This window comes from Mustela putorius, unplaced genomic scaffold (genome assembly GCF_011764305.1).
Source record: "Mustela putorius furo isolate JIRA1106 unplaced genomic scaffold, ASM1176430v1.1 tig00004039_pilon_pilon_pilon, whole genome shotgun sequence".
NCBI classification, from domain to species: Eukaryota; Metazoa; Chordata; class Mammalia; order Carnivora; family Mustelidae; genus Mustela; species Mustela putorius.
Window position 1 is genome coordinate 63,472 of NW_025422174.1, and position 22,790 is coordinate 86,261.

The window sequence follows — 22,790 nt, forward strand, 5'->3', positions numbered from 1 at the left end:
TGTTCATTCGTTGTATCTTTCAAACGCCTATTATGCGCTGGGTGCTGGGGATACAGCACGGAGTAAGGTAGAGTCCCTGCTCTCGAAATGAAGGCGGCATCTAGGGCCCGGGCAGGACACGGACTGGCCCCGCCGTGGTACTAGGTCCCTTCCTTGTGCCCCTGGCTGACGGCTGCAGCTCCCAGGCATGCAGGTATCTCCAGGACGGGGCAGCTAACGGGCTCCCATGGCTCCAGGGGTCCGGCGACAAACGCTACAGAGAACAAAAGCCGACAGCAGCCCTGGCGTGTCCGCAGGAGGCATCGCGGTGTCCTGGGCGGCGCGAAGGCGCACGCAGCGGCCGGCGGCGTCTTCGCGGAGGAAGGTTGCCCCTGCACAGCCGCCGTACCGAGCCGGAAGCGTCGATCCGCCACGGTCCGCGCCCCGAGGCCGCGGAGGAAGGTTCCGAAATGGCCGACGGCGCGAGTCGCGAGCCCCAGCTGTGCTCGGAACAGTTCGGCTCCAGGGCGGCCCGGGGCTGCCTCGCCGCCGCCGACGGGAGCTTGCGGTGGGAGGCTTGGGGGTGGCGCTGGTGGGGGTTCTCTGGGCTCTTCCCAGCCAGACCCCAAGGACGGGATGGCGGCGGAGGGGCGACCCCCGGGGCGGCTTCCCCACCTCTCTCCGGCCTCTCGACCGTGTTCCTGCCGCAGGGCTTCCCCGACAGCGTCAGCCCGGACTACCTGCCCTACCAGCTGTGGGATTCCGTACAGGTCAGCCCGGCCGACGGGGCGGGGGCGCGGACGGCCGCGGGGGAGGGAGGCGGCGCGGGCCAGGCCCGGCCGAGAGCGTGGAGCCGGGTCGGAGCGGGGCCGCGACGTGTGTCAGGTCGCACGCGGGTGAGAGCGGCGGGGGCGCCTCGGCCTCCGTGCCGCTGCGCGGCCTCACGCGCCTTGTGTCTTCTCCAGGCCTTTGCTTCCAGCCTCGCGGGCTCCCTGGCCACCCACGCGGTCCTGCTGGGCATCGGGGTGGGGAACGCCGAGGCTTCCGTGTCCGCGGCCACGGCCACCTGGCTGGTGAAAGGTGAGCCGGGCCCCCGGACCGCCCCGTCGCCGCGGTCGGCCCATCTCGCCCTCTTTTTCCTCCCGACGGGAAGTGCGACCCCGTGTCTCCGCCGTCCCCCCCGTGTTCTGGCCTCTGGTTCTGGGCGGGGGTGTGCACGTGTGGGCTCTGTCCTGGTCGCACCTGGAAGCCGGCTCGCCCTCGTCCCGAAGCAGTGTCGGTACTGGTTTTGTTCAGCGATGCAGGGGTTGCCAGAATCCCCTCCTCCTGCGCGCCAGCCGGCTCCTCATACTGTTCAGTGTCTCCACAGCGTCGGGCGCCGGGATCCCTGCTCACGCTCCCTCTCCTTTCCCGCAGCCTGTTGTGCAGCAGGACCTAGGATGCAGTTATTAAATCAAAGGACCAGCGGCTTGACACGTGGGAATTGCTCCGTTCTGGAAAAAAACCAGTTTTGTCGTTGGTGCTGAGTAGGAAGGAGGAGGTTCTGGGACAGACAGGAGGCGTTTTAGAGCCTCTGGGATCCTGGGTGATGCTGTGAATAGTGACCGTATTGCCTGTGCACAGCTTCTTGGAAACCCGCTCACGAAAAACAGAACATGCAGTGTGGTACCAGGCCACTTAAAGCGTGAGGTAGAGAAGGAGAAGGAAACTGCCACGGGTTCCACGTCGGGAGATGCACGGCTCCCTCCAGCGTCCTTTGTGGTCCGTGACCTTTCCTGGTGGGAACTTAAATCAGACCTGAAGAGAAGGCTCTTTCTGCTTCTGCAGAGTCTGGCCACCTCTCTGATGAGCCTCCGCGGATCTTTTGGAAGATCTGGAGGTTCCTGCTTACATCATTTTATTTATTTATTTATTTATTTATTTATTTATTTTTAAAGATTCTATTTATTTATTTGACAGAGATCACAAGTAGGCAGAGAGGCAGGCAGAGAGAGAGAGGGAAGCAGGCTCCCCGCCGAGCAGAGAGCCCCATGCGGGGCTCGATCCCAGGACCCTGGGATCTTGACCCGAACCGAAGGCAGAGGCTTGACCCCCTGAGCCACCCAGGCACCCTGCTTACATCCTTATTAAGACTGAGCAGGCTGGCCCCATGTGAGTCACCTCTTGAAAGTAGCCTTTCTCTGTGGCCTGTTTTCCTAGCTGTCTCTTTTAATAATAATAGTTCATACAAGCTGTTTATTATCTACCGGTCTTTAAATATGCTGGCTTCACAGTAGCTCTGAGATAGCTATTGTTATACCCATTCTGCAGGTAAGGAAACTGCGGCACGAAAAAGTGATTTGACCAGGATCAGAGCCAGTAAATTGTCGGGCATGGATTTGAACCCAGGAGTTTAGTTCCAGATTCATGTTCATAGCACCAAACTGTGCTTAATTTGAACCTTTCGATCTCCTGTTGGCTGAGTGTTTGGAATGCAGCAGGACCGTGGATCCGGAATGGATGTTTTCCATGTCATTTCTCAGCACCCTAGTCTTATCACAGACATGTCGCCCATATGTATATTTGACTTATAAGATTACTTTAAGGTAGGAAAAAGGAACTACTTTTTAAAGCCTATTGTTGATATTAAAAGAAGCCTTAACTAGAAAAGAGTTTCCGTCAGACCTGGGAAATTTGTATGCGGAGCTTTATATAAAAAACTCCCTTGGAATTTTTTGAAGTCATTTTGAATTACAGGTCTCTTAGTGGAACGTATTGTCATAACTAACAATACTACTACTACTAGCAGCTAATCTTTTCACAGCCTACCACTGTATGCCAGGAGTCTCGTACACTTACGTATCATATGTAACTTAATCTCTACAGCAGCCATATTGGGTAGATGCCATTTTTAATACCTTTTTCAGAGAGGTTTCCTACCTCGCCCGAGTTTACGTAGGGCCAGGATTTGGACCCAGACCGACTGACTCCTGTGTCCCGCTCTTAATTACTCCATTCTTGCCAGTGGGATTTAGAGTGGAGCCTAGACAGTTTGTGGGCAGCTGATTCCTTACTACTGCTCCAACGTTTCTAGATCCTATAGCTCAGCTAGTTGTAAGTGGGGCAAAGAAGAGCAAGTGGGAATTAAGTTTCCTAGTCGAGTGGCCAGTGTTGACTTTCAGACACAGGGAGGCTACGTGTCCTTGTCGCATTCTAGTGCCAACTTCCGGATTCCGACAGGGGCTCTGCGGGCTGCTGATGAAAGGCAGAGTAGGTCCCCTTTCTACCCAGTGGCCCTTGTGTGCAAAACATACATGGGATTGGATGTGAGTGTGCAGTCAGAGGGAAGAAAAGTAGAGTCTGGCCCAGTGAGCTGTCAGTAAGTAAAAGTAATCTTGGCATGTTCAGAGTTACTAAGTTGAGCCAATACAAGAATCTTAAGTGAAACACATTTTTTGTGGAGAATAAAATATAGTTGAAAGAAAGAGGGTCAGGTGGGTGGTGGAGGAAGCCTGTGAAGCTACCTGGTAGGTATTACTTCCAGGGACATACAAGGGACGGAAATAGAGAAACAGCAGGCCAGGTGAGAAATGTGTTGTACGTACGCCTCTGAGGTAGCCCCTGCTCAACCCCAGCCAGTGGTGGTGGTGAGGGAAGACAGGCTCGGTGTTGCCAGGTTTTCAGGTACTTCCAGAAGAGCTGGACATCCAGATTTTCTCACAGAATGTCCTATTTTTGTTGACCAGTTACTCTGAGCTTCAGTTACTTCCTCTGTGAAAGGGAGGACCTCTCAGACGCTCATAGGATTGTGGTGAAGACGGAAAGGAGTAAAGGTTTCAGGTGTCCAGCAGCGTGTTTACTGATGTGCCTCAGGCCCAGAGTTGCATGAAGCTGTCTAGATAGAAGGCCTTACTGCCCGAGGGTAGAGGTTGGGGCAAGGGGTCAGAACTGCTCCTTCCAGTGGAGAATGGGGAAGGTCAGCCTGTCACCACCTTTATATGCGTGGGATACTCCCAACCCTCTCTACAACCTAGTTTCCCTTCTTGCATTCCCTTAAGGGTCCGTGCCCTCAAGTTCAAACAAGTTAGGAGTCCTCTGCCCACCGTATAGTTCCTTCCAGTATCCACTGTATGAGGCCTTCTGAGTTAGTTGTTAGTTGCTGCAAAGAGTATTTCTGGGTCCTAAAACAGTCCATTGTGATCCCCCTGCTGAACTTAATGCTACTTTCAGTATAAGGGGTTTTAATCATGGGGTGGCAAACCTTCTGTAAAGGACCAGATGGTAAATATTTTATACTTTGCAAGCTGTACTGTTTCAGTCACAGCAGCTGACTCTGCCATTGTCCCACAGAAACAACCATAGACAGCCTGTAAATGAATGGGCACAGCTAGGTGCCAATAAAGCTTTATTTATAAAACAGGGCGTGGAAGACTGTAGACAGCAGTTATCTGATCCTTGGTCTAAATCATGTTTCTCGTACTGACTGCTGTTTATTTTTACACTGTATTTTGAGTCTGGAATCATGACTTTCTGGGTCACAGTATCCCCTTAACCTCCTATAATGCCTGGCACACAGTAAGTAGCCAGTGAGCATGTCTTGTGCAGATGAAGGTCCAGCTGATTCCTGGAGACTTCTCTGACTAGTCTGAGAAGGCCTCTCCCACTGCCTCACACCCCCAGCTGTCTTCATCAAACTGGAATTCAGATCCTTTTTTTCTTACTGATACTCTAATGACCACATGTGAACCTGTTGCCCAGCCTAAGAGCTAGAATATCAACAATAACTTCTGAACTTTCCACAAGGATTTCCTGCTTTTCCTTTCTTTTTTTTTTTTTTTAATTGTTTTGCCATATAGATACATATACCTAAACACTGTATTGTTTAGTTTAAAGCCTTATGGAAGGTATATTTTGCTGTATCTACTCTTCATGGCTTGCTTTTTCATGCAGTATTACCATAGTAGGATTCATCCATTTTGAGTGAGTAGTTGTACATTAGATTTTTGCTGTTGTCTAATATGCCACTAAGAGAATATAACAGAATCTGTCTATGCCTTCTCCTGTGGATGAGCATTTGCATTATTCCCAGTCTTTGGCTGTTTGTGAACGATGCTGCAAAGAGTATTTCTGGTCCATGTCTCTTGGTGTACATGGGCACATAGTTCTCTTGGGTACATAATGAGGAATGGGTCACTTCTGACCCCATCATACAGCTCTGTCTACCCAATATTTATGGAGCCAAACTGAGTTCCTAAGAGCGGTGATACAAGGTGAATCAGCCATTTCAGTGCCAGGGTCGGCCAGGCCCAACAGCCCCCAAGGCTCTTCCCTGTTCCTTACCAGTGCCTCTCTCCCCCAGATTCAGCTGGCATGCTGGGCCGCATCATCTTTGCCTGGTGGAAGGGGTGAGTTTGTCTTCTTGGTCTGGCCACTCTCCCCAGGCGGGGGCCACAACTGTCTCATTCTTGGTTGTACTTTGAGCTCCTCTCTCCTACCAGTCTCTGGGGGAGGGGAGATTCAGCAATTATTTCATCAGAGCTAAGGAGTCCTTAGTAAGTACCCAGTCCAGGTGGCTTACCCCAGCAGTGAAGCCACAGAACCATTGCTATGATCACTTCTGCCTTCAGAGCATTAATTTGCAGCCCACCATGGAAAAAATCAGCCAAAAAGCTCTAAGTATCCTCTCTTTGCTTGTTGAAAAAGAAGGCTGGACAGGAAAATGCTTAATTCAAAAGGAATGCTTTTACTCCAGAAGCTCATGGGGACTAGACGGGCAGGTCATCAGGATCCCTGTCTCACATAGAATGAGCGTTACCATCCGTCTAGGAATTAAGGGCCCTGTGCTGCCTTCTTCCTCCTCATGTCAGTATTGAGGAGTAATTTAGTATCTGCAGTTAACTGTAGGCAGATACTACCTACAAGGTGTTCGGTGAGATAGTTTATGCAAAGTGCATAGCATATTGTGGCTCCTTATAAGCATAATAATAACAGTTATTACTAACACTAATAAGTGTTAGCTGTTGCTAACAGCTCTGTGCCTCACAGGCTGTCTGCTTATCATCTCTAACCCTTAGAACAACTTTGTGTAGAGAAGGATTGAATGTGTCCATTTTAGCAGACCTAAAAGGAGTCACTTCTAAGTTGTACAGCTTATAACTAATAGTATCAGGCTACTTTATTGGGCAGAGCCCTAGACCAAGCCCACGTGTTCTGGTCCTGCCTTTGCCATTTGTTCCCTCGAGAGTTTGTACTGAGTGCCCCATACCCCACCTTGGGGTCCTCTTCCCTCCAGGAGGTTTCAAAGGAAGGGACAGGGAATGCTGTAAACTCTGCACTTGGTCTGGGGCTACAACATCCCCTGCTACCAGACTGCTGGAGAAGAGGTCCCCAGGTGTTTGTGCGGGGGCCAGGGAGTCCTTGCAAAAGAGGCATCCATCCTCTTGGTGATAGAATTATCCTGGGCCTGGATGTCAGAGCCTGCCTGTTGCCCCTGGCCATTAAATTTTTTTTCTTGGCCCCCGCTTTCCATATGATCTGAGGGATGTTATGCGTCCTCTCTGGGCTACTGGTCTGTAACCTGTGGGGGTTACACTAAATGTAGTTGCTTACCAGTCCAAAATAAGTGGACTGCTTGCTGGGTGCCCTTGATCAAGTGGGAGGAAGGGGTGGGGAGATGGCAGAGAGACCCAGGGGTGGCCTTTCCCAGAGGAGGCCGGAGGGTGGGGGGCAGCCACAGACAATCAGTTCTTTTCCCTCATGCATCATGGATTAGTGAAGGGGAATCATTAAGTGAGCTTTGAAGGTTCTCGCAGCTAATGGTATTTCAGGCAGCGGTGACAGGGGGTTGGGACAGATGTCTTCATGGAGGATGGATTTTGTCAAGCCCTTCAGACCTTAACCTCAGCCTAAGGATGGCCTGCATTGCCCACGGGTTGTGTTTTCTCCTTGAATTCAAATTGCAAACCAACCTCTCCTCCGCAACAGGACTAAACTGGACTGCAACGCCAAGCAGTGGAGGTAAGGAGGGGTTGAGACAGGAGGAGAGCTATTATGGAGGTCTCTTCCCTTCGGATCTCTAACCTCTGATCCGCCCCCCCCCCCCCAGGCTCTTTGCTGATATCCTCAACGATGTAGCCATGTTCCTCGAGATTATGGCTCCCATATATCCAATGTTTTTCACCATGATCGTCTGTACCAGCAACCTGGCCAAGGTATCCACCTCTCGGGCCCCCTGTACCTGCCTTGCTGGGGCTGTATCTGAGCTTACTTGGGGCCCACAGGTGAGACCAGCCTGGGCCCTGTGTTCAAAGCACTTGTAGAAAAGTGAAAAATTTCAGAGTTTCTGCTCATACTCAACCTTATTTCTGATTCTCCTCCAGCCACATAGTTCCTCACATAGTCTAAGACAATGTCTGAAACCACAAGATTGGTGAGGAACTCTGAGCTGAAACACAAAGGGTGTTCCAGTGTCAACATCTTGGGACCAGCTCTCTGGCTGTCTTTCATTCTTTGGGTAAAATATTTGAGTGCCTACTGCATGTTGGGCATAAAATATAGGCCGTCCCATTTTTTTTCTTGGAAACAAAAGTTTATAACATTGTAGCTACAGGTATTCCAGATGAGAAGTGTCGGGGCCAGCCGAGTCAGGAGATGGGCCTCTTCCCTAAGCCTGGGTCCTGAAGAATAAGTTTAAGGTGAAGGGTGGATGTTTTTAAGCAGAAAGAAGAGTGTGGGTCAAGGTCCAGGGGCAGGACAGCGTGAAGTGGTTGTGAGGCTGGAGGGTCACATGGGTGAATATGAGCTCTTTCTCTCTGCCAGGCTGCTCACCCTCACAATTCCTTCAGGTTGGCCACATCCAGGTGAGGAGACTGAGGCATAGTTCAGTAAAGAGCCTGTCTTCACCACAGGCTTAAGTACCTGGCACAGAGCAGTGACTCAAGAAGACACGCAAGATCCATGTAAAAAGCCCATCTGTCTGTCCACAATCACTTCAGAGCAGCGCTTTTCCACAAGGCACTAGTGGCATTTCAGAGACAGCAGTTCTTGGTGGGGGATTGCATGTAGCCCAGTGCCCTGAGCACCCCCTCCAACTCCAGGGCAGGAAACACCAGAGAAAACTAGTGCTGTAGCTGTAGACCAATGATCGGGACCTCCGCCATCTGTTTCAAATTAGGCACTATACTCTGCCTTTGGCGCCTCGGTCGCCTCCTTTCGTAGCACATTCCTCTTACCTTTGAACAAATGATTTCCTCTGCCTGCCCGACAGCTTATTTATTTGTTGATTGTCTTTCGATTTATAGACTTCATGAGGGCAAGGGTTCTATCCGAATTCTATCACAGCACTAAATCTGTGTCTGGCATCTAAAAGAGATTTGATAAGTGTGAAATGGATGACAGTGATCAGTGACCCGCATTGATGAGTTCTTCCATTCTAGATCTCAGGGATTGAGGAGTTCTAGGTACCATGGGAGGCCAGGGCCATCACTGTGGGTTTTGAGGTGGCCTGGAAGACTTGACTAGGCCTCCACTGGGACCGAAGGAGGGTGGAGTAGGTTACAGGCAGAGAGGAAGCATAAAGTTGGAAACCAGGCTGGACCTGGGAGCTTAGCAAAGAGGCAGGTATAGTCAAAGTAGAAGCTGTGGACTAAGAACAGTCTTTGGGCCTCTACCCTGGAGAAAGAAATGGAGTTCCTTGGGACTAGGCCACAAAGAGGTATGACAGGCAGAGCTTTAGTTTTCTCTAGGACTAAGAGGGGACGTGGACCTAGTCGAAGTGTGGGGATGAGAACAAGATTCCAAGGACCGCATTCAGGTCACCTGATGCCTGGTTTTCTCAAATTGGTTTGAGTCATTTACTTGGCTCAGCCACAGAAGTGCCTTTGTTGCCACAGCACGTGGCCATTCTGACTTTCCTTCTCCCTTTCCCCACCTAGTGCATTGTGAGCGTGGCTGGTGGGGCCACTCGGGCTGCCCTGACCATGCACCAGGCCAGGAGAAACAACATGGCTGATGTGTCAGCCAAGGACAGCAGCCAGGTGAGCAGCTGCAGTTGGGGTTGGAAGGAGCCGGAGCAGGGAGGCAGGCCAGGCCATGATTTGGGCGTATGGAGAGAAGCCCCCCAGTGCTCCTAAGGGTAGGGGTGGGAGACACACACATGGGCGGAAATGTCGTGCTCCCAGCTCTGACTAACTTGGGCAGTCCGGTTGAGGGCACGAGTACTAGTGGCGGAAAGTCCCACCCGATCATCTCAGCTCCTTCCTGAAGCCTGTGGGGCCAAGAGTGGGCCCTCGCTCTGGCCTTCACCCTCTCTGAGCCCTGGCCTCTGAGGTGGATGTCTGACCACATGAGACCCCATATGTCAAAGCCCTTGGAGGGTCAAAAAGTGCTCAGCATGTGAGGGGGGCTGGGGTCATTGGCCAGAGGTATCCACATGACAGTTTCGTGGGCCTTTCTGACCCCGCCCGTCACCTGACCAGGGCGTCCTGGAGTAAAGGTGGGGACACAGGTATGGGATGCTCCCAGGCTCCTGTGCTAGCTGCTTATGTGTGTAGCATTGTTGAGCTCCTACCAGCCCCAGGAGGCAGATATGTTGTTCTTCCTGTTTTACAGGAGGAGAATGAGGACTGGTTAGTCAGAAGTGTCCCAGAGCTTTGACACTGAAGCAATTTAGAAACCTCTGTTCTGTCCAGTCCTACGCTCTGTCCTTCTCTAAAATTGTTTTGCTCAGTTTCTAAATAGAAGTTGTTTTAAATTTAAAATTAACTCCTTTCAACAATATTAGGTGTTAAGCTGTAAACACAAGCTAATACTTATTAAGTGCTAACCGTGTGCCAAGTATTTCATTTATATGAACTCATTAATGCAGGAGGGACTCATTGTTGCCATTCTACAAAGGAGGAAATAAGGCAGAGAGAGGTTCAGTCCTCTTGAGTACCTTCCTGCACGTCCCTTCTCTCAGGAAGTGGTTGGGTTAACTCTTCCCCATTGTCTCTTCCCTAGGTTGTCAGGAAGGGAGAAATAAGTACAACCCAGGACTTGAGTATTAGGGTCTCCCTGCTCTATTCCCGCTCTCTCTCACCTCCTCTCTTTCCAAACCCCAACCCTCCTTACACTCCAGGCTATCTTCTCCAAGCCCATGGGCTCCCTCAGCTTGCAGAAGCAGAAACACATCCCTGGGGCAACACAGGAGATGTGCTCAGTCCTACAGCAGGCCCCTGATTTCTGATGTTGCTTTATTGCCGCTTGATGTGGCTGCTGGAAATGAGTCTTTCCACCTGAGGGAGAGGTGGTCCTCCTGCTCTTGTGCAGCCAAGACCTCTAATCTATTTACTGTCACACCCACAGCTTTTATTTCGACAGCCCACCCCTTTGCCGGGACAGCTGGGTAGGAAGAGCGCTCTCAGCCTCAGATCTGCTTTATGCCAGAACCAGCTTTCCCTTCAACTCCAGTAGTCCGGAGCCACCAATCCAGACTCTTCCTCCCTTACGATGAGTTGGGGACAGGTGGCCTGGTGTCTGTTCCCCTTGGGTGAGCTCATTCAGGCCATCTCAGGCCATTGGAGAGTTCTGATAACTGATTCTCAAGGGAAGAGGTTTGGATCTTGTGCCTTTCTTCCTGAGTGGTTCCCTTAAACCCTTAAACCCTACGTATACAGTTTGTATACGTAGGAGGTGAAGGGGATCAGTCTTTGTAAACCACTAAATTGAAGAACTTCCTCATTCCAAGGACATTAGCTTGCCTGAGTATAGAGGTACTCAGAGGACTCTTGCAAAACAAAGACATGTTCGAAGGGCATTGTATTCACCTAGACGCAGAAGCAGCTGGTATCTTAAATGACCACGCACTGGTGAAAAACTGACTAGGCATCCTCATCAGTGTAGGGAGCCCTAGGAGGAACTGCAGCAGGGAAGAAGGTCATGAAAGTACTCAAGAAGATTTACCCTGGCCTGAAAGGAAGCTCTCCAACTCCCAGCCCTTCTGCCATTTTCTAGGAGACCCTGGTAAACCTGGCAGGGCTCCTGGTCAGCCTCTTGATGCTTCCCCTGGTGTCAGCCAGCCCTGGGTAAGTCAGGGTGGAGAGCAGAGAGGAGGTTCCCCGGTGCACCTCCACCCCTGTTGACCACGCCCCTCTCCCACCCAGCTTCAGCCTCGGTTGTTTCTTCTTCCTCACCGCCCTTCACATCTACGCCAACTACCGGGCGGTCCGAGCCCTTGTCCTAGAGACCTTGAATGAAGGCCGGCTCCGGCTGGTCCTGAAGCACTTCCTTCAGAGGGGAGAGGTCCTTGGGCCCACTTCAGCTAATCAGATGGAGCCACTGTGGACAGGTGACCCGACCCCTTGGTCTTAAGTGCTGTGTCTCCCAGTCTCTCCCCGTCTGGGCATCCTGACCCCAGCTTCCCACAGGTTGTTGGCCATCTCTGTCTCTATCTCTGGGGGTCCCCCTACACCGCTTGATCTCCAGGTAAGTGGCCCAGTGTCTCCCATCCACCCCTGCTGCCACCCCCACTCCCCACATACGCTCTTTGTTCCAGTTAGACACTGGCTTCCCCTTCCTGGCCTCACCTCTCTATTCTAGGTCCCTTATTGCCACTAGTCAGACTTGGGGGCAGCAGGGGTGTGACACAGAGTAGATAAAACGGATACATTTGTCAGACACGGGAAAACAGGAAGGATGGATGTCGCATGCATGGGTAGTGGCTGCGAGAGAGGAGGAGGTGGTGAGGGACAGATGAAGTCAGGACAGCTCAGCCGACCGGCGGTTACTCCTGCTTTCGCGCTCTCCTCCCCCACTCCGCTCTTTCCTTCAGTGTCTTTGAGCTACAACAGCTGGTTGAGGGACACCAAGAACCTTACCTCCTTCACTGGGACAAGTCACCAAGTAAGTGTGCTGTGCTCTTCCAGCCCTAGACTCACCCTGGTGGGGTCCATCAGCTCCAAAGCCTCAAGCCCTGGACGATTTAGAGGCTGCCTGGTGTCTTGGAGGGAGCTCTAGACTAAGACTTGGTGCATTCAAATTATAGCTGCATGCCCCAATGAAATTCACTTTGTCCCTGTGTAAAATGAGGCTAACAATGCCTGCCTTATTGTCTACATGTTTTTATGAGAATCCGATAAGGCGATATTGTAAAGCACTTTATATATTGCAAAGTATTCAAATGAGATTATGACCTTTGCTTATCCCTAGAGAACTTTTCTCTCCCATCCTGAGTTCCCTGTTGAGGAAACAAATACTGAAGTTTACTGGCCCGCTGGTTGTGTGCTAAAAGGTGCTTATTCTCACTAGACGTGCAAAATAAACCCACCTCAGTGGCCTCCTGTAAAGCTGTATTTGGAAATTGGGCATTTCGGTTTGGCAGAACATTGGAACAACAGGAGATGAAGACGGAAGGGAAAGGGTGAAAGATAGCCTCCGTCTATGCCAGGCCAACGCCTCAAGACAGGGATGAAGCAGGATGGTAGGTTTGAGGGTGTTTGGGGAAGTGGCCCTTCCCTAACACCAGTCTGTCCCTGGGTGTCTCCAGGCCGAGTGCAGGTTGTTCTGAGCCAGACGGCAGGCCCTGAAACCATCCTGAGGGCTGCCATACACGGATTGGTGCTTGAAGCCCTGCAGGGAGAGGGGCCCCTCCCGACAGAACTGACAGAACTGAGGAACCAAGTACGGGCAGGTAAGCACCTCACAGTCTAGACTGCTGACGACTCAGAGAAGAAGGACTCTGTTCCACTTGGGGACCTGACGGCTTCTCGGTCTGCACCCTCCTCCAGGTCCTGAGAAGGACAGCTGGGTCATTGTCAGAGAGATACACCAAGTGTTGGACAAGCTATTCCCAAAGTTCTTGAAAGGTAACATCCTTAAGCTCCACGGCTCTTTGGCCTCAGAGGCCTTCTCCCCAAGAGACCCTGCCTAACCTGTTTCCTTGTCTGCAGTAGGGGGAGGTTAGGGATACTGAGGCTGTGTCAGTATTGACAATCTCTATAATTCCAGTTGGCGTTGAAGAACTGGGGGCGTGGGGTGGGGAGGTTTGCTCACAAATGACTGATGACGATCTTACATTTAGCACCTACTCCATTCCAGCCCTTTCCCATGTGCTAAGTCAGTGAATTCTAGCTACAGCCAGATGAAGTTTTAGCCTCATTTTGTGCCAGAAATGACCCAGCAGAGGCAAGAGGAGCCTGGGCAGTACACACAGCATGCGCCTGGCCTGTGCTGCTCCTTCCCATTCTCCCCCGACTCCCTAGAGTCTTCTCCCCAGCAGTCCCAGTGGCACCCTGATTATGACCTCTCCCCAGGACTGCAGGATGCAGGCTGGAAGACTGAGAAGCACCAGCTAGAGGTGGATGAGTGGAGGGCCACCTGGCTGCTCTCTCCAGAAAAGAAGATCTTGTGAGCAGCCCAGATGGGAGACCCAGGTCCCAGGATAGAAGCCTAGAGCAAGCACACTTTGGCCACAGCAGGATGTGGGAACAGCAGCTTTATTTTTGCTTAGGGGAACTGCTGTGGCACTTTGTCCAAGGTCTCGTGGGCTGTAACTGCCAGTCAGATGAACGGGGACCCCAGACAGAGACAAGGTGGAGAGAAGGGGAACCAGGGCCTACCCCCTCCCACCAGAGCCTGCCCTCTCCCGCTCCTGCCCTACTCCCTTCTCAGCACTGCAAGGCGCCTCACCCCCATTCATTGTGAAGCTGAGCTCTGCCCTGGCTGTAGCTCATGGTGTCCAGCAGAGTTGGCCTCAGGCATAAAAGCCCCAGAAGAATGTGGCCACAGCCATCATGAGCAGGGCATTGACGTTGACCACACGGGCCCAGCTCGAGTCCTCGCTGATGTCCTCCAGCCGCCTGGCTGCTGCAGCCACCTCCTCCTGGGTAGGGGCTGGGGGACTACCCGCCCCACCCCCACTCATTCCACAGAACCAGAGCAGGCACCTGCGGAACAGGCCTGGTGCTGGGGACTGGGCCTCTAGGAAAAATGGACACGGGACAGTGAGTGTGAAGGAACCTGGCTCCCCTAGTCCCTGGCCCCACGTCCTGGAAGAGTGCCTTACCCTCCATCTCCACAGCGTGCTCCGGACACCCATTCTGTGTAGGGGGTGAGGTTGGACCTTCCAGCGCATCGGCATCCAGGTCCTCTCGCTCCTCCGTGCTGTGCCGCAGACTGAAAACCAGGCGGTGGAGCTGGGGACGCGAGCAGGGACCAAGTGAGAGTGCTGGTCTTCCCCCCGCCCCCGCCCCGGACCCTGAAGTCTCTTGTCTACCTGGACACCTCAGACACCTTAGCTCTCTCTGTCCACCCTGTACGCATGTTCAGACTCAGCTCAGCAAACCCAGCCTGCCTTGGCTGCCCTTTGCCCTCAGACTAAAGCTGAGCTCTTCAGCTGCGTGTTCAAAGCTCTTGGCCCTGGTCAGCCTTGCTTCCTTGCACCAGTCCCTGTCCCCCCTCAAACTGTAGTCCATTATAGACTCTAGTCTTCTAGTCCTGCTAACAGTGTTCCTTCCTGTGGATATTTGTGCGTATAGTTTCCTGCTGCTGCCTTTCCTCCACTTCACCTGTGCAGCCCTGCCCGTCCTGTGCAGCTCATCTGTCCTGGCCCCGTCATCCCTACCCTGGGGCTCCTGCCCTGCAGCAGCACAAGACCAAACGCTCTTGTGGGCCTTCAGGATAGTGTTCTGTCCTTCTTAGCCACCAGTCAGATCTGTGGTTTGAGTCCTGGGGACCACTGCAAGGACTTTGGGAGGTCATCACCTCCCCCACAGTCTTAAAGCCCACCCAGAACACCTCAAATAAATGTCATTTAAGTAAAATGTTGTGCTTGCTTTGCAAATGCAGCTTCCAACTGGATTCCCAGTCTGCCCTCATGGACCCTCTGTAGAAATCCAGTCCTCCTCACAGGGCATTCCTGGAAGTGGATTGGCAGACTAGGGGGTAGAGAGGGCTGCACTGACTCACATGGTGCATATTTGGTGCCCATGCAGAGGCCGGCACTTACATGCTTGCGGGGGATGGGTGCTGTGCACAGTGAGACTGCGATGGTGAGGAGGCCAGAGCAGATGAAGAGCACGATGGCAAAGTAGAGGTAGTGCATGCCGCAGAGGAGCGCCGGGCACGCTGAGGGCTGCACACAGCTGCCCGAGCCAAAGGAGAACTCAGGAATAAGTCGTGCCAGACCCATAAGCAGGCCCCCAATCAGTCCCCAGAAGGCACCCTGCCAGGGGAGAGAGTGTCAGCCTCTTCTGTGCAGGTTCTGCCCCCAAGTTCACCACCTACACACAGACTCACCTTTTCATTGACACGGGGCACAAAGAGCGCCAGCACAAAGACGGCCGACACAGGTGGCGCCAGGTAGCTGGAGACTGCCTGAATGTAGTCAAAGAGCTGCCCACCCTGCGCTGCCTGCACCACGGGTAGCCAGGCCACGGACACCGCCACGATGAACACCACCCAGAGCCTGCGGTGGGTGGCCATCGGGAGATTCACCCAGGATTCCCCAGCTCCCGTAATCCTGTGAGTGTTCCCTGCCCCCACCCCGTGGCTGGTTGGTGGGGCAGGATCTTGGGGGGGAACCCAGGCCGCACCGTCCTACGAGCAGCAGCTCGCGGTCGCCTGCACGGGGCCGCAGGCGCGTGTAGATGTCCATGGTGAAAAGCGTGCTGCTGCTGTTAAAGATGGAAGCCAGCGAGGACATGAGCGCGGCCAGCATGACCGCCAGCATGAGTCCGCGCAGACCTGCAGGCCGATGGGAGCTGTGAGTCCCCAGCCATCCCCGGGAGGGTGCAGACCTGGCACGGTGTGACCCCTCCCAGTGGCAGTCTCCGCAGCTGGCCAGCCCTTACCATTGGGCATGAGCTTCACGACAAGCCGTGGGTAGGCGATATTGGAGCAGCCCACCTCAGTACCGCACACGCGTTTACACACTTCGGGCACCACACACGCCACCTCGTCTGCAGGAAAGAGGGCACAACATGGCTAGGGCGGGACCTGGTCTGGGAACTCCGATCCCTGAAGTGGGCATAGGAAATGCTAGTGGAAGAGAGAGGGGACCGCTGGTGGGAGGTGGGCCTGGGTTGATGGGATTTCCAAATCAAAGGACAGTAACGGAAATGGGAAATAGGCACCTGTTCCCGTACACAAGGGCCTGGATGGGGCACAGGACTCTTGGTGGGGGCGGGGTTGCAGACATTACCTGGATAAAGAATGCGGCTGATCATGCCTGGCATGACCATGAGGAACATGGGCATCAGCTTCAAGTAGCCGCACAGTATGCAGCCCGCCTTGATGTGGGTCAGACTCTTCCCGGCCAGACAGCGCTGCACGATGACCTGCGGCAAGGGCTGTTCAACTACCTGCGTTCCATCCTGCATCCAGCGTCCTCTCCGGCCTTGTCTCTGCTCACGGCTCTCATTGAGGCCTGCCTCTGGTCAGCGGTGCTGGCAAATCACCTTCACTCAGAGCCAGAGTCTTTGGATTCCACTGGGTCTGGTTTAGCCCCATCCCGGCCAGGTTCCTGACCACTCAGCTGGGTCTTTGAGCACTCCCAGATGGGTTCCGGTTCCACCCAGCTCCGCTCTGCCCACAGTGGTTCTGGTTCTGCCCCAGCTTCCCTCCCGGCCCGAGCCCTGCCCCCGCACCTGGTCGCTGCACCAGTACCAGCCCGAGACGATGGTAAGTCCCAGGAGCAGTGCTGGCCATGGCAGGTCCCCCGTCACAGGGTCCCGGAGCAGGTGGTAGGAGTCAGGCCGGGGTCGGTAGCAGGAACTTGAGATGTTACCCACCGCCGGATCCTCGGAAACCGTCAGCGATGTCACGGCTCCCAAGTATTTCTCGAAAAGCCCCGAATACCCGCCCACCTCGTGGAAGGCTGTGAGGGCAGGGCTGTCAGGGGACCCGGCGCGTGTGCCAAGGCCCTCCCTAGGACCCATATGCTGGAGACGGGCATTGTCTCTGCTCCCAGCTTGAGAGCTCTGTCACTCTCAACTTCTGTGCCCTTCCCCCACCGGCTAAGCTCCGTACCGTAACCCATGAGGATGAAGGCCCCCCCAAGAATGACGAAGGTCTGTACGGTATCCGTGTACATCAGTGCCGCCAGCCCTCCTGCAACGGGCCTGCGTCAGTGGAGACAGCCCAAATAGGATGCCCCGAGCACATATGGTGTCTTTCTGCGGGTTTGAAAGATGTGCTCCTTCCTGGAGAGCAGATTTCAAAGAAATGGCCCCTTCTCCAGGCTCATGTACCCGGGCATCAGGAGGTAGGAATGAGTGAGCAGAATGTGCTTGCTTCGGTGACGCTCCCAGCAAATCTTCAAGCCCACTCCATCCCTAAGCCCCTGCCACAGCCACCTGTCACAGTGTAGATCATGGTGATGCCCAGAAGAGCGATGACCGAGGCATAGATGTTCCAGCCCAGAGCCTGTTGAATGAATACTGCCCCGGAGAACATGTCCACCTTGGGAGAAGGAGTGATAGCACAGGTCAGGACCCAGGGACCCAGGTCTACCTCATGCCCAGACCACGACCCTATGTGGCCACGCTTCAGAGGTTCTCTTCTTTTCCGATGGTCTGCCCTTCCCAGGTCCCACCCATTGTGGCCACGGCCCCCAAACCTGGTTCTTACAAGGGATTTCTCCTTTGTCCCGCCCCCTCCAGGGCTTTCTAGAGACCCCCACTCGGTGACCCCTCCCTTCCAGGGCCCTCCCCCGCCCTCCATGAATGCGCACCGAAATCTTGGTGAAGATGTACAGAAAAAGCGAGAGCATTGACAGGTAGAGGCGGATACGATGGCCTCCGAAGCGCTTGCGCAGGTACTGCGGCATGGTAATGACGCCCGCGGTCAGGTACACTGGTGCGAAGACCCAACCCAGTAACAGCACCACGAACAGCGCCTGCGGGGACCGCGGACCGCTGAGGATGGCTGAGAGCCTGCCATGAGTGCGTCCTCACCCCGAAGGGTGTAAGACACCTCTTTCTGAACGCGTTCTACCAAGGAAAGTTCTCACTGGGGACCCAGAGGTATACCCGGGGTATTAAGGGACAGAGTCTTGACACCTCCATGGGCCCTTTAAACTAGAGTCCTCCTACTCCTCCCCGGCCACGACCCCTGGCCAGTCCCTCCCAAGGAGGTGCCTGTGCCTTCACCTGCCAGCACTTGAATCCGACCACAGACCCCTCAGCCTGACCACAGCCTCTGCCTCCCCTCTGCCTCTCCACCCAACTAAACCTTCTGTCCCCCAAGACTCAGTGCAGAGCCTCCTCCTCCAGGAAGTCCTGATCTCCCCAACCCTCAAAGACAAGCCTCAGTCCCAGAGCTTTGTCTCCCTCCCACTTCCGCAAGGGACTTTAATTTGGCCCAGAGATCCTCACAGCTTCAGAGAGGATCAGAACGGGCACTTCACTATCTTTGAGGCTGTTCATCCCACTTCAGAGAGGAGTAAATCAAGGCCACAGAGGGTAGTGGCTGGTCCCAGCTTACACAACAAGTCAGGAGCAGGCCCTGAAAGTCGTCACCTCCGACATCCCCCCGCCTGCAAGCTGGACGTGTGACCCTCGCTCGAAGCCCAACCACACCCACCACGGGAAAGTGCCACCTCCAGCCTTACATCCCCCCTGCTTGGAGCCTCCCCAGGTGTGACAGTTCCAGGGGTTCTCACAGGGGTTATTGGCAAAAAGGGGGTCTCACATTCCACTCAAATCCAGCCACAGCCAAACCGCTTGCAGCACCAGTGCCTGCGAGGCCCACAAAGTGGCCACTGCCGATGTTGCTGGCAAAGAGGGAGGCCCCGACCTAGAAGGCCAGAGGTGGGGATGAGCGGGGCTGCTTCTCTAGGCCTCCTCCCGCTCCACAGCACAGCCTCGCTCACCGGCCACCACACCATGCTTCGTCCTGCCAGGAAGTAGCCGCCAATGGTGCCTCTGTTGGTTCTGCACATGGACTGAGCGACAAGAGTTGGGGAGGAAATGTGGGTTCGGAGCACATCTTTGGACCCCATTAGCTTTCTCAACACATTCCTCAGCCTTGTTTCAGGCTGAAGATTAACCAGCCCTGGGCTTTCCTGATGGTTCCCACCCCACCCCCTCCCCCAACCTCCTCAGAGGCACCTAGAGCAACCCAGGCCCTAACCTAATGCCCAACGACACAAGCTTGAGTGTGGCTGAATGCCGCCTGACTCTTCCTGGGGCCTCGGATATGGATGGGCTTCTGCTCAGATACTGTGATAGGGGAACAGAGACCTCATTTAGAATGCTGTCCCTGCTGGAGAGCCACTGATCCCTTCAGCTAACCCTATCCAAAGGTGGGAAGACACAGAATGAGGACTGGCTAGGCCTTCCTGAGGCTATCAAAAGATCTGCTTGCCTCCCAGCCCCAGGTTTCTTCCTCAGAGACCCAGGCATCCCACCCCTGCTGAACATGGGGTCTCCCTGAGACTTTCCTTCCAGACCCCAGAAGCCTGACCACCAGCAGCACCCCAACTTCTCACCCACAAGCCGACACCAATGACCAGCAGGAAATAAGCAGCAATGACCAGGATGTCAGCAGAGTTGTTAATTAAGACCCTCTGGTTTCCCAGTCCTGGTACGGAGCCTGCCTCTGTGTGTTCCTCCATTCTGCCTATGATCTGTCTCTCCAGGGACCAGCCAGTGGATTTCCTCACAGGAGGGATTAATGGTTACCTCAGGGTCAGTGAGCCGACAAGTCCCCTAGCTCCTGTTCCCCCTCCCCAGCTTTGTTTAGCTGAATCAGGTCTCATCAAGGCCGAAAACTCGTCCTGTGGAACAGACAGCTTTCAAGTTCAGGAGCACTCCTTCCTGGGCCTTAGCCCCCACACTGTCCCCAGTGACCCAGGCTCAGTATTACTCCTTTCATCCATGCTTAGGTCATGCCTAGGTCAACCTTGACCTAGGGAGCGTGGCTGAGTCAGTCTCCTTGTATTTACTAATCCAGAGGGATCATTTTCAAATGGAAATCTGACGGTGTCACTTCCCTGCTCAGAAACACTTCCGAGTCCCCGTCACACTAAAGGAAGTAGGAGCTTTTCAGCCTCGTGTTCAAGGCCTGCCGTCCCCTGACTCCTGCCCACTCTCCCTCCTCGCTCCTCCACACCAAACCTGGGGTGATGTCACATTTCCCTCCAACTCCCTTGCCCTGCCCAGGCCCTATATTTTCACACACCCAAACTTTTGCCTTAGCTGTGCATTCTGCTTAGAGTGCCTCCCTGCTTCCCAAAAGGCTCACTCCTACCTCACAGAAGGTAACCTTCAGTACCCAGCCCATGTCAGCTCTTTAAGAAAGGCTTCTCTGACTTTTCTGATACAGTTAGGAGCACATTGTGTTGTCCTCCTCTGGGTGCAGGTCTGCCTTCCCAACAGACTAGGGGTTACCCACAAGCAGGAAATGACCTGACTCATCCCTGGAGTCCTATTGCTCAGCACAGGGCTGAACGGAAGAAGGGAGAGGATTGATAAATAAGAGTACCTCTGTCTTTCTAGGCGAATTGACCAGACTTGGGTGTCGGATTATGACAAGTCAGGTTCATGCCTGAGATGAAGAACAGAAAACAATATTTAGGGGAATATATTTAAGGGAGGCCTTAATTGGGTCCTTTCAGAGCAGATCCGGAGAGTTGGGTGCAAGGACTTTCCTGAGGACGAAGTGAGGGGAAGTGAGACAAAGACAGAAGAAAAGCCAATAAAGGGGCATTTTGATTAAAAGGTTGCCACTGTGAATGAACAATCTCGGTGGAGACTCTTTGAGACACTTGGAGAAGGTACCTCAGAATTGGCCCCCTCAGAGCCAGGAAGCAGGAGTATTTATTCACCAATTCCTGTCTCTGAGGTTACAGAACCTCCCCCTCCCACTTCAGGTGTGCTGGGTGCAGGAGCACACTTGTTTCCCCAGAGAGCACCCTCAGACAAAACCTCAGGGAGCAGCTGAGGAGACTCAGCTGGGGAGACTGGGTGTCTGGGAACTGCCTGCATAGGACTTCCCCAACGGGCTCAGTGGATATGGGCGGCACATCCACAGCGTCTGCTTCAGGGGATGATAAATTTGAAGTGCCTGAGAAAAATCCAGGTCCTAGTGTCAGAGGACACATTGGGGTTATAAGTGCTTAGAATCAATATGCCCTCTTTGTGGCCTGCAAAACCCTTGGTGATACAACACCTCATCTCCTACTACTGTCCCCCTTACTCCTCCTAATCCAGGCCTCCCGGCCTTCTTTCCTTTCGTTCGAGATGCCCAGCCCCTTCCTACATCCTGGCCTTTGCACTGGCTGTTTCCTCTTCCCGGAATGCTCTGCTTATGCTGTTTGCCTGGCTGTTTTCGTTCCTCCACCTTCCAAGTCTCAACTCAGATGTTACATATTCACAGAGACTCTCTCGTTAAAAGTAACCCCTTCTTCCCTTTCGCTAACTTAGTTCTCTAGTTCTCCCCTTTCTCACCCTCCTTCCTTCTATTAACAAACATTCACTGAGCACCTACAGCCAGCTAGATAGCTTTCTAGACACTGGAGAGACAATGATCAGCAAAACAAACATGTAATCTGACAGACGAACTCTTAGGAGCTTGCGTTCCAGTTTCAGAAACGGACATAAATAAGCAGCAGATAAACAGCTATTTGCAATAGTGATCGTGCTATGAAGGACTAGGGAAGTGCTATGGATGGAAACAAGGAGAGTGAGCTTTATTTAGGCCTTCGGGAACGTCTCCTTCAGTTCATCACATGTGATGTCATCAGTGTACTTGTCATTTGTCACCTCTACGGGACTTCAGCTCCACGAGGTCAAGAACTATGTCTGCTTGGTTCCCTGTCGTCTCCCCAGCACCTGACAGAGAGCCTGGCATAGTGCATACTCAATCAGTACTTGCTAAAATGAATGAATCGAGACTAGAGACAGCCGGTGGGGGCATCCTCAAGACAGGAAGGTGGTTAGAAGCCAGGATACAAAGTTCTCCAGGGAGACTGTGAGAGGAGAAGAGCAGGAAGCCTGGGAAGACCTAGGGAGAGGAGCTTCAGAGAGGAAAGAATCTGGGAGGGGGGGTGGTTAGGCCAAGATGAGGACAGAGAACACCTCACATTTGTCTTACTCACACGTGCTCTCCCTGGCTACCTGTTCCTCCTCAAGTAGGAAGGGTCTCTGCTAATCCATCATTTCCAGCTTCAAAATCTCCTGCACTTTGGACTCAAGAATCCCAGCCCTCTCCTTAGGGTACTGCAGGGTCCAAAGTGAAGGTTCAGAGGCTCAAAAAGGCTCTGGGCCCTAGGAGTTCAGATGGAGCCTAAACTCCACATCTAAAAATCCCAGGCCCAGCCATTTCTGCTGGGGCTTAGCTCAGGGGTTCCCTCCTCCAGGAAGACCTACTGGACTCCCAGTCTGAGTTAAAAGCCTCCTTCTGGCTCATACAGCCCCCAGTGTTTCCTTTGGTCATGACTCTGACCACCCCAAGTGTCATCCTCTGCTTAGGGGAGAGGCTATGAGTTAGTACAAGTAAGAGCGAAGCTGTGCTTTCGTGCCCAGATTCAGAGAGTGGCCATAAATTGGCACTTCTGCATGGAGCCCCATTCTGGAGGGTCTTTTCAGGAAGGGAGGAAAATCTGAAAACTAGAGAAGGTGACAAGAGTAGGAGGGAGTGGGGGAGGGGGGCTGGAGACAGGTCAATGTTTATTTCAAGGAGGCAGGTTGCTGAAGAAGTGGGGAGTGAGGGTGGGAAGTTTCTGTGGGGCCCAGTTTGACCTCCTGTTCTGGCTCCCGACTATCTGTACAATCCAGTGCAGACTCATTGGATGTGTGAGAGACAGCTTGCAAAGGCTGAGGCTACAGGTCCCCCTGAGGCCACAGGGCACGGAC

General features: G+C 53.4%; 2 protein-coding genes across 11 annotated transcripts; one reads left to right on the plus strand and one right to left on the minus strand.

The window, feature by feature from the left end:
* The first annotated feature begins 86 nt into the window (after positions 1-86).
* Positions 87-14,756, plus strand: RUSF1 (RUS family member 1). 4 transcript variants are annotated; one of them, XM_013046558.2, is made up of 13 exons: positions 375-749; positions 945-1,059; positions 5,318-5,363; positions 6,943-6,975; positions 7,064-7,169; positions 8,892-8,993; positions 10,951-11,021; positions 11,100-11,284; positions 11,364-11,421; positions 11,768-11,838; positions 12,482-12,625; positions 12,723-12,800; positions 13,248-14,756. In XM_013046558.2, the coding sequence occupies exons 1-13, from the start codon at positions 450-452 to the stop codon at positions 13,343-13,345; spliced, it is 1,407 nt and encodes a 468-aa protein (XP_012902012.2). In that variant the 5' UTR covers positions 375-449; the 3' UTR covers positions 13,346-14,756. The 4 variants fall into 4 exon arrangements, with proteins under 4 accessions (XP_012902013.2, XP_044928500.1, XP_012902011.2 ...); XM_045072565.1 differs by lacking the exon at positions 945-1,059 and having other exon boundaries at positions 189-749; XM_013046557.2 differs by lacking the exon at positions 5,318-5,363 and having other exon boundaries at positions 192-749.
* SLC5A2 (solute carrier family 5 member 2) lies at positions 7,163-22,724 on the minus strand. Of its 7 annotated transcripts, XM_045072562.1 has the most exons (15): positions 20,419-22,724; positions 19,617-19,711; positions 18,806-18,877; positions 18,625-18,729; positions 17,666-17,830; positions 17,289-17,394; positions 16,963-17,043; positions 16,581-16,810; positions 16,136-16,271; positions 15,786-15,893; positions 15,528-15,678; positions 15,232-15,400; positions 14,942-15,157; positions 14,000-14,129; positions 13,415-13,914 (listed from the first exon to the last, which is right to left on the minus strand). In XM_045072562.1, the coding sequence occupies exons 3-15, from the start codon at positions 18,872-18,874 to the stop codon at positions 13,688-13,690; spliced, it is 1,893 nt and encodes a 630-aa protein (XP_044928497.1). In that variant the 5' UTR covers positions 18,875-18,877; positions 19,617-19,711; positions 20,419-22,724; the 3' UTR covers positions 13,415-13,687. The 7 variants fall into 7 exon arrangements, with proteins under 7 accessions (XP_004773858.1, XP_004773856.1, XP_044928497.1 ...); XM_004773801.3 differs by lacking the exons at positions 13,415-13,914; positions 19,617-19,711; positions 20,419-22,724 and adding exons at positions 7,163-8,319; positions 19,424-19,586 and having other exon boundaries at positions 14,942-15,077; XM_004773799.3 differs by lacking the exons at positions 13,415-13,914; positions 19,617-19,711; positions 20,419-22,724 and adding exons at positions 7,163-8,319; positions 19,424-19,583.
* Between the last annotated feature and the right edge of the window lie 66 nt (positions 22,725-22,790).

What these genes read in the sequence shown, in the direction of transcription:
- RUSF1 (XM_013046557.2), top strand. Translation starts at nt 227, where the DNA reads ATGGCTCCAGGGGTCCGGCGACAAACGCTACAGAGAACAAAAGCCGAC. An exon ending in GGCCACCTGGCTGGTGAAAG is followed by an intron (nt 1,060 to 6,942) that starts GTGAGCCGGGCC and finishes CCTCCGCAACAG; the next exon opens with GACTAAACTGGACTGCAACG. An exon ending in GATGGAGCCACTGTGGACAG is followed by an intron (nt 11,285 to 11,363) that starts GTGACCCGACCC and finishes AGCTTCCCACAG; the next exon opens with GTTGTTGGCCATCTCTGTCT.
- SLC5A2 (XM_004773798.3), bottom strand. Translation starts at nt 19,549, where the DNA reads ATGGAGGAACACACAGAGGCAGGCTCCGTACCAGGACTGGGAAACCAG. An exon ending in CTTCATCCTCATGGGTTACG is followed by an intron (nt 16,811 to 16,962) that starts GTACGGAGCTTA and finishes CTGCCCTCACAG; the next exon opens with CCTTCCACGAGGTGGGCGGG. An exon ending in TGCCCCGTGTCAATGAAAAG is followed by an intron (nt 15,158 to 15,231) that starts GTGAGTCTGTGT and finishes CTCCCCTGGCAG; the next exon opens with GGTGCCTTCTGGGGACTGAT.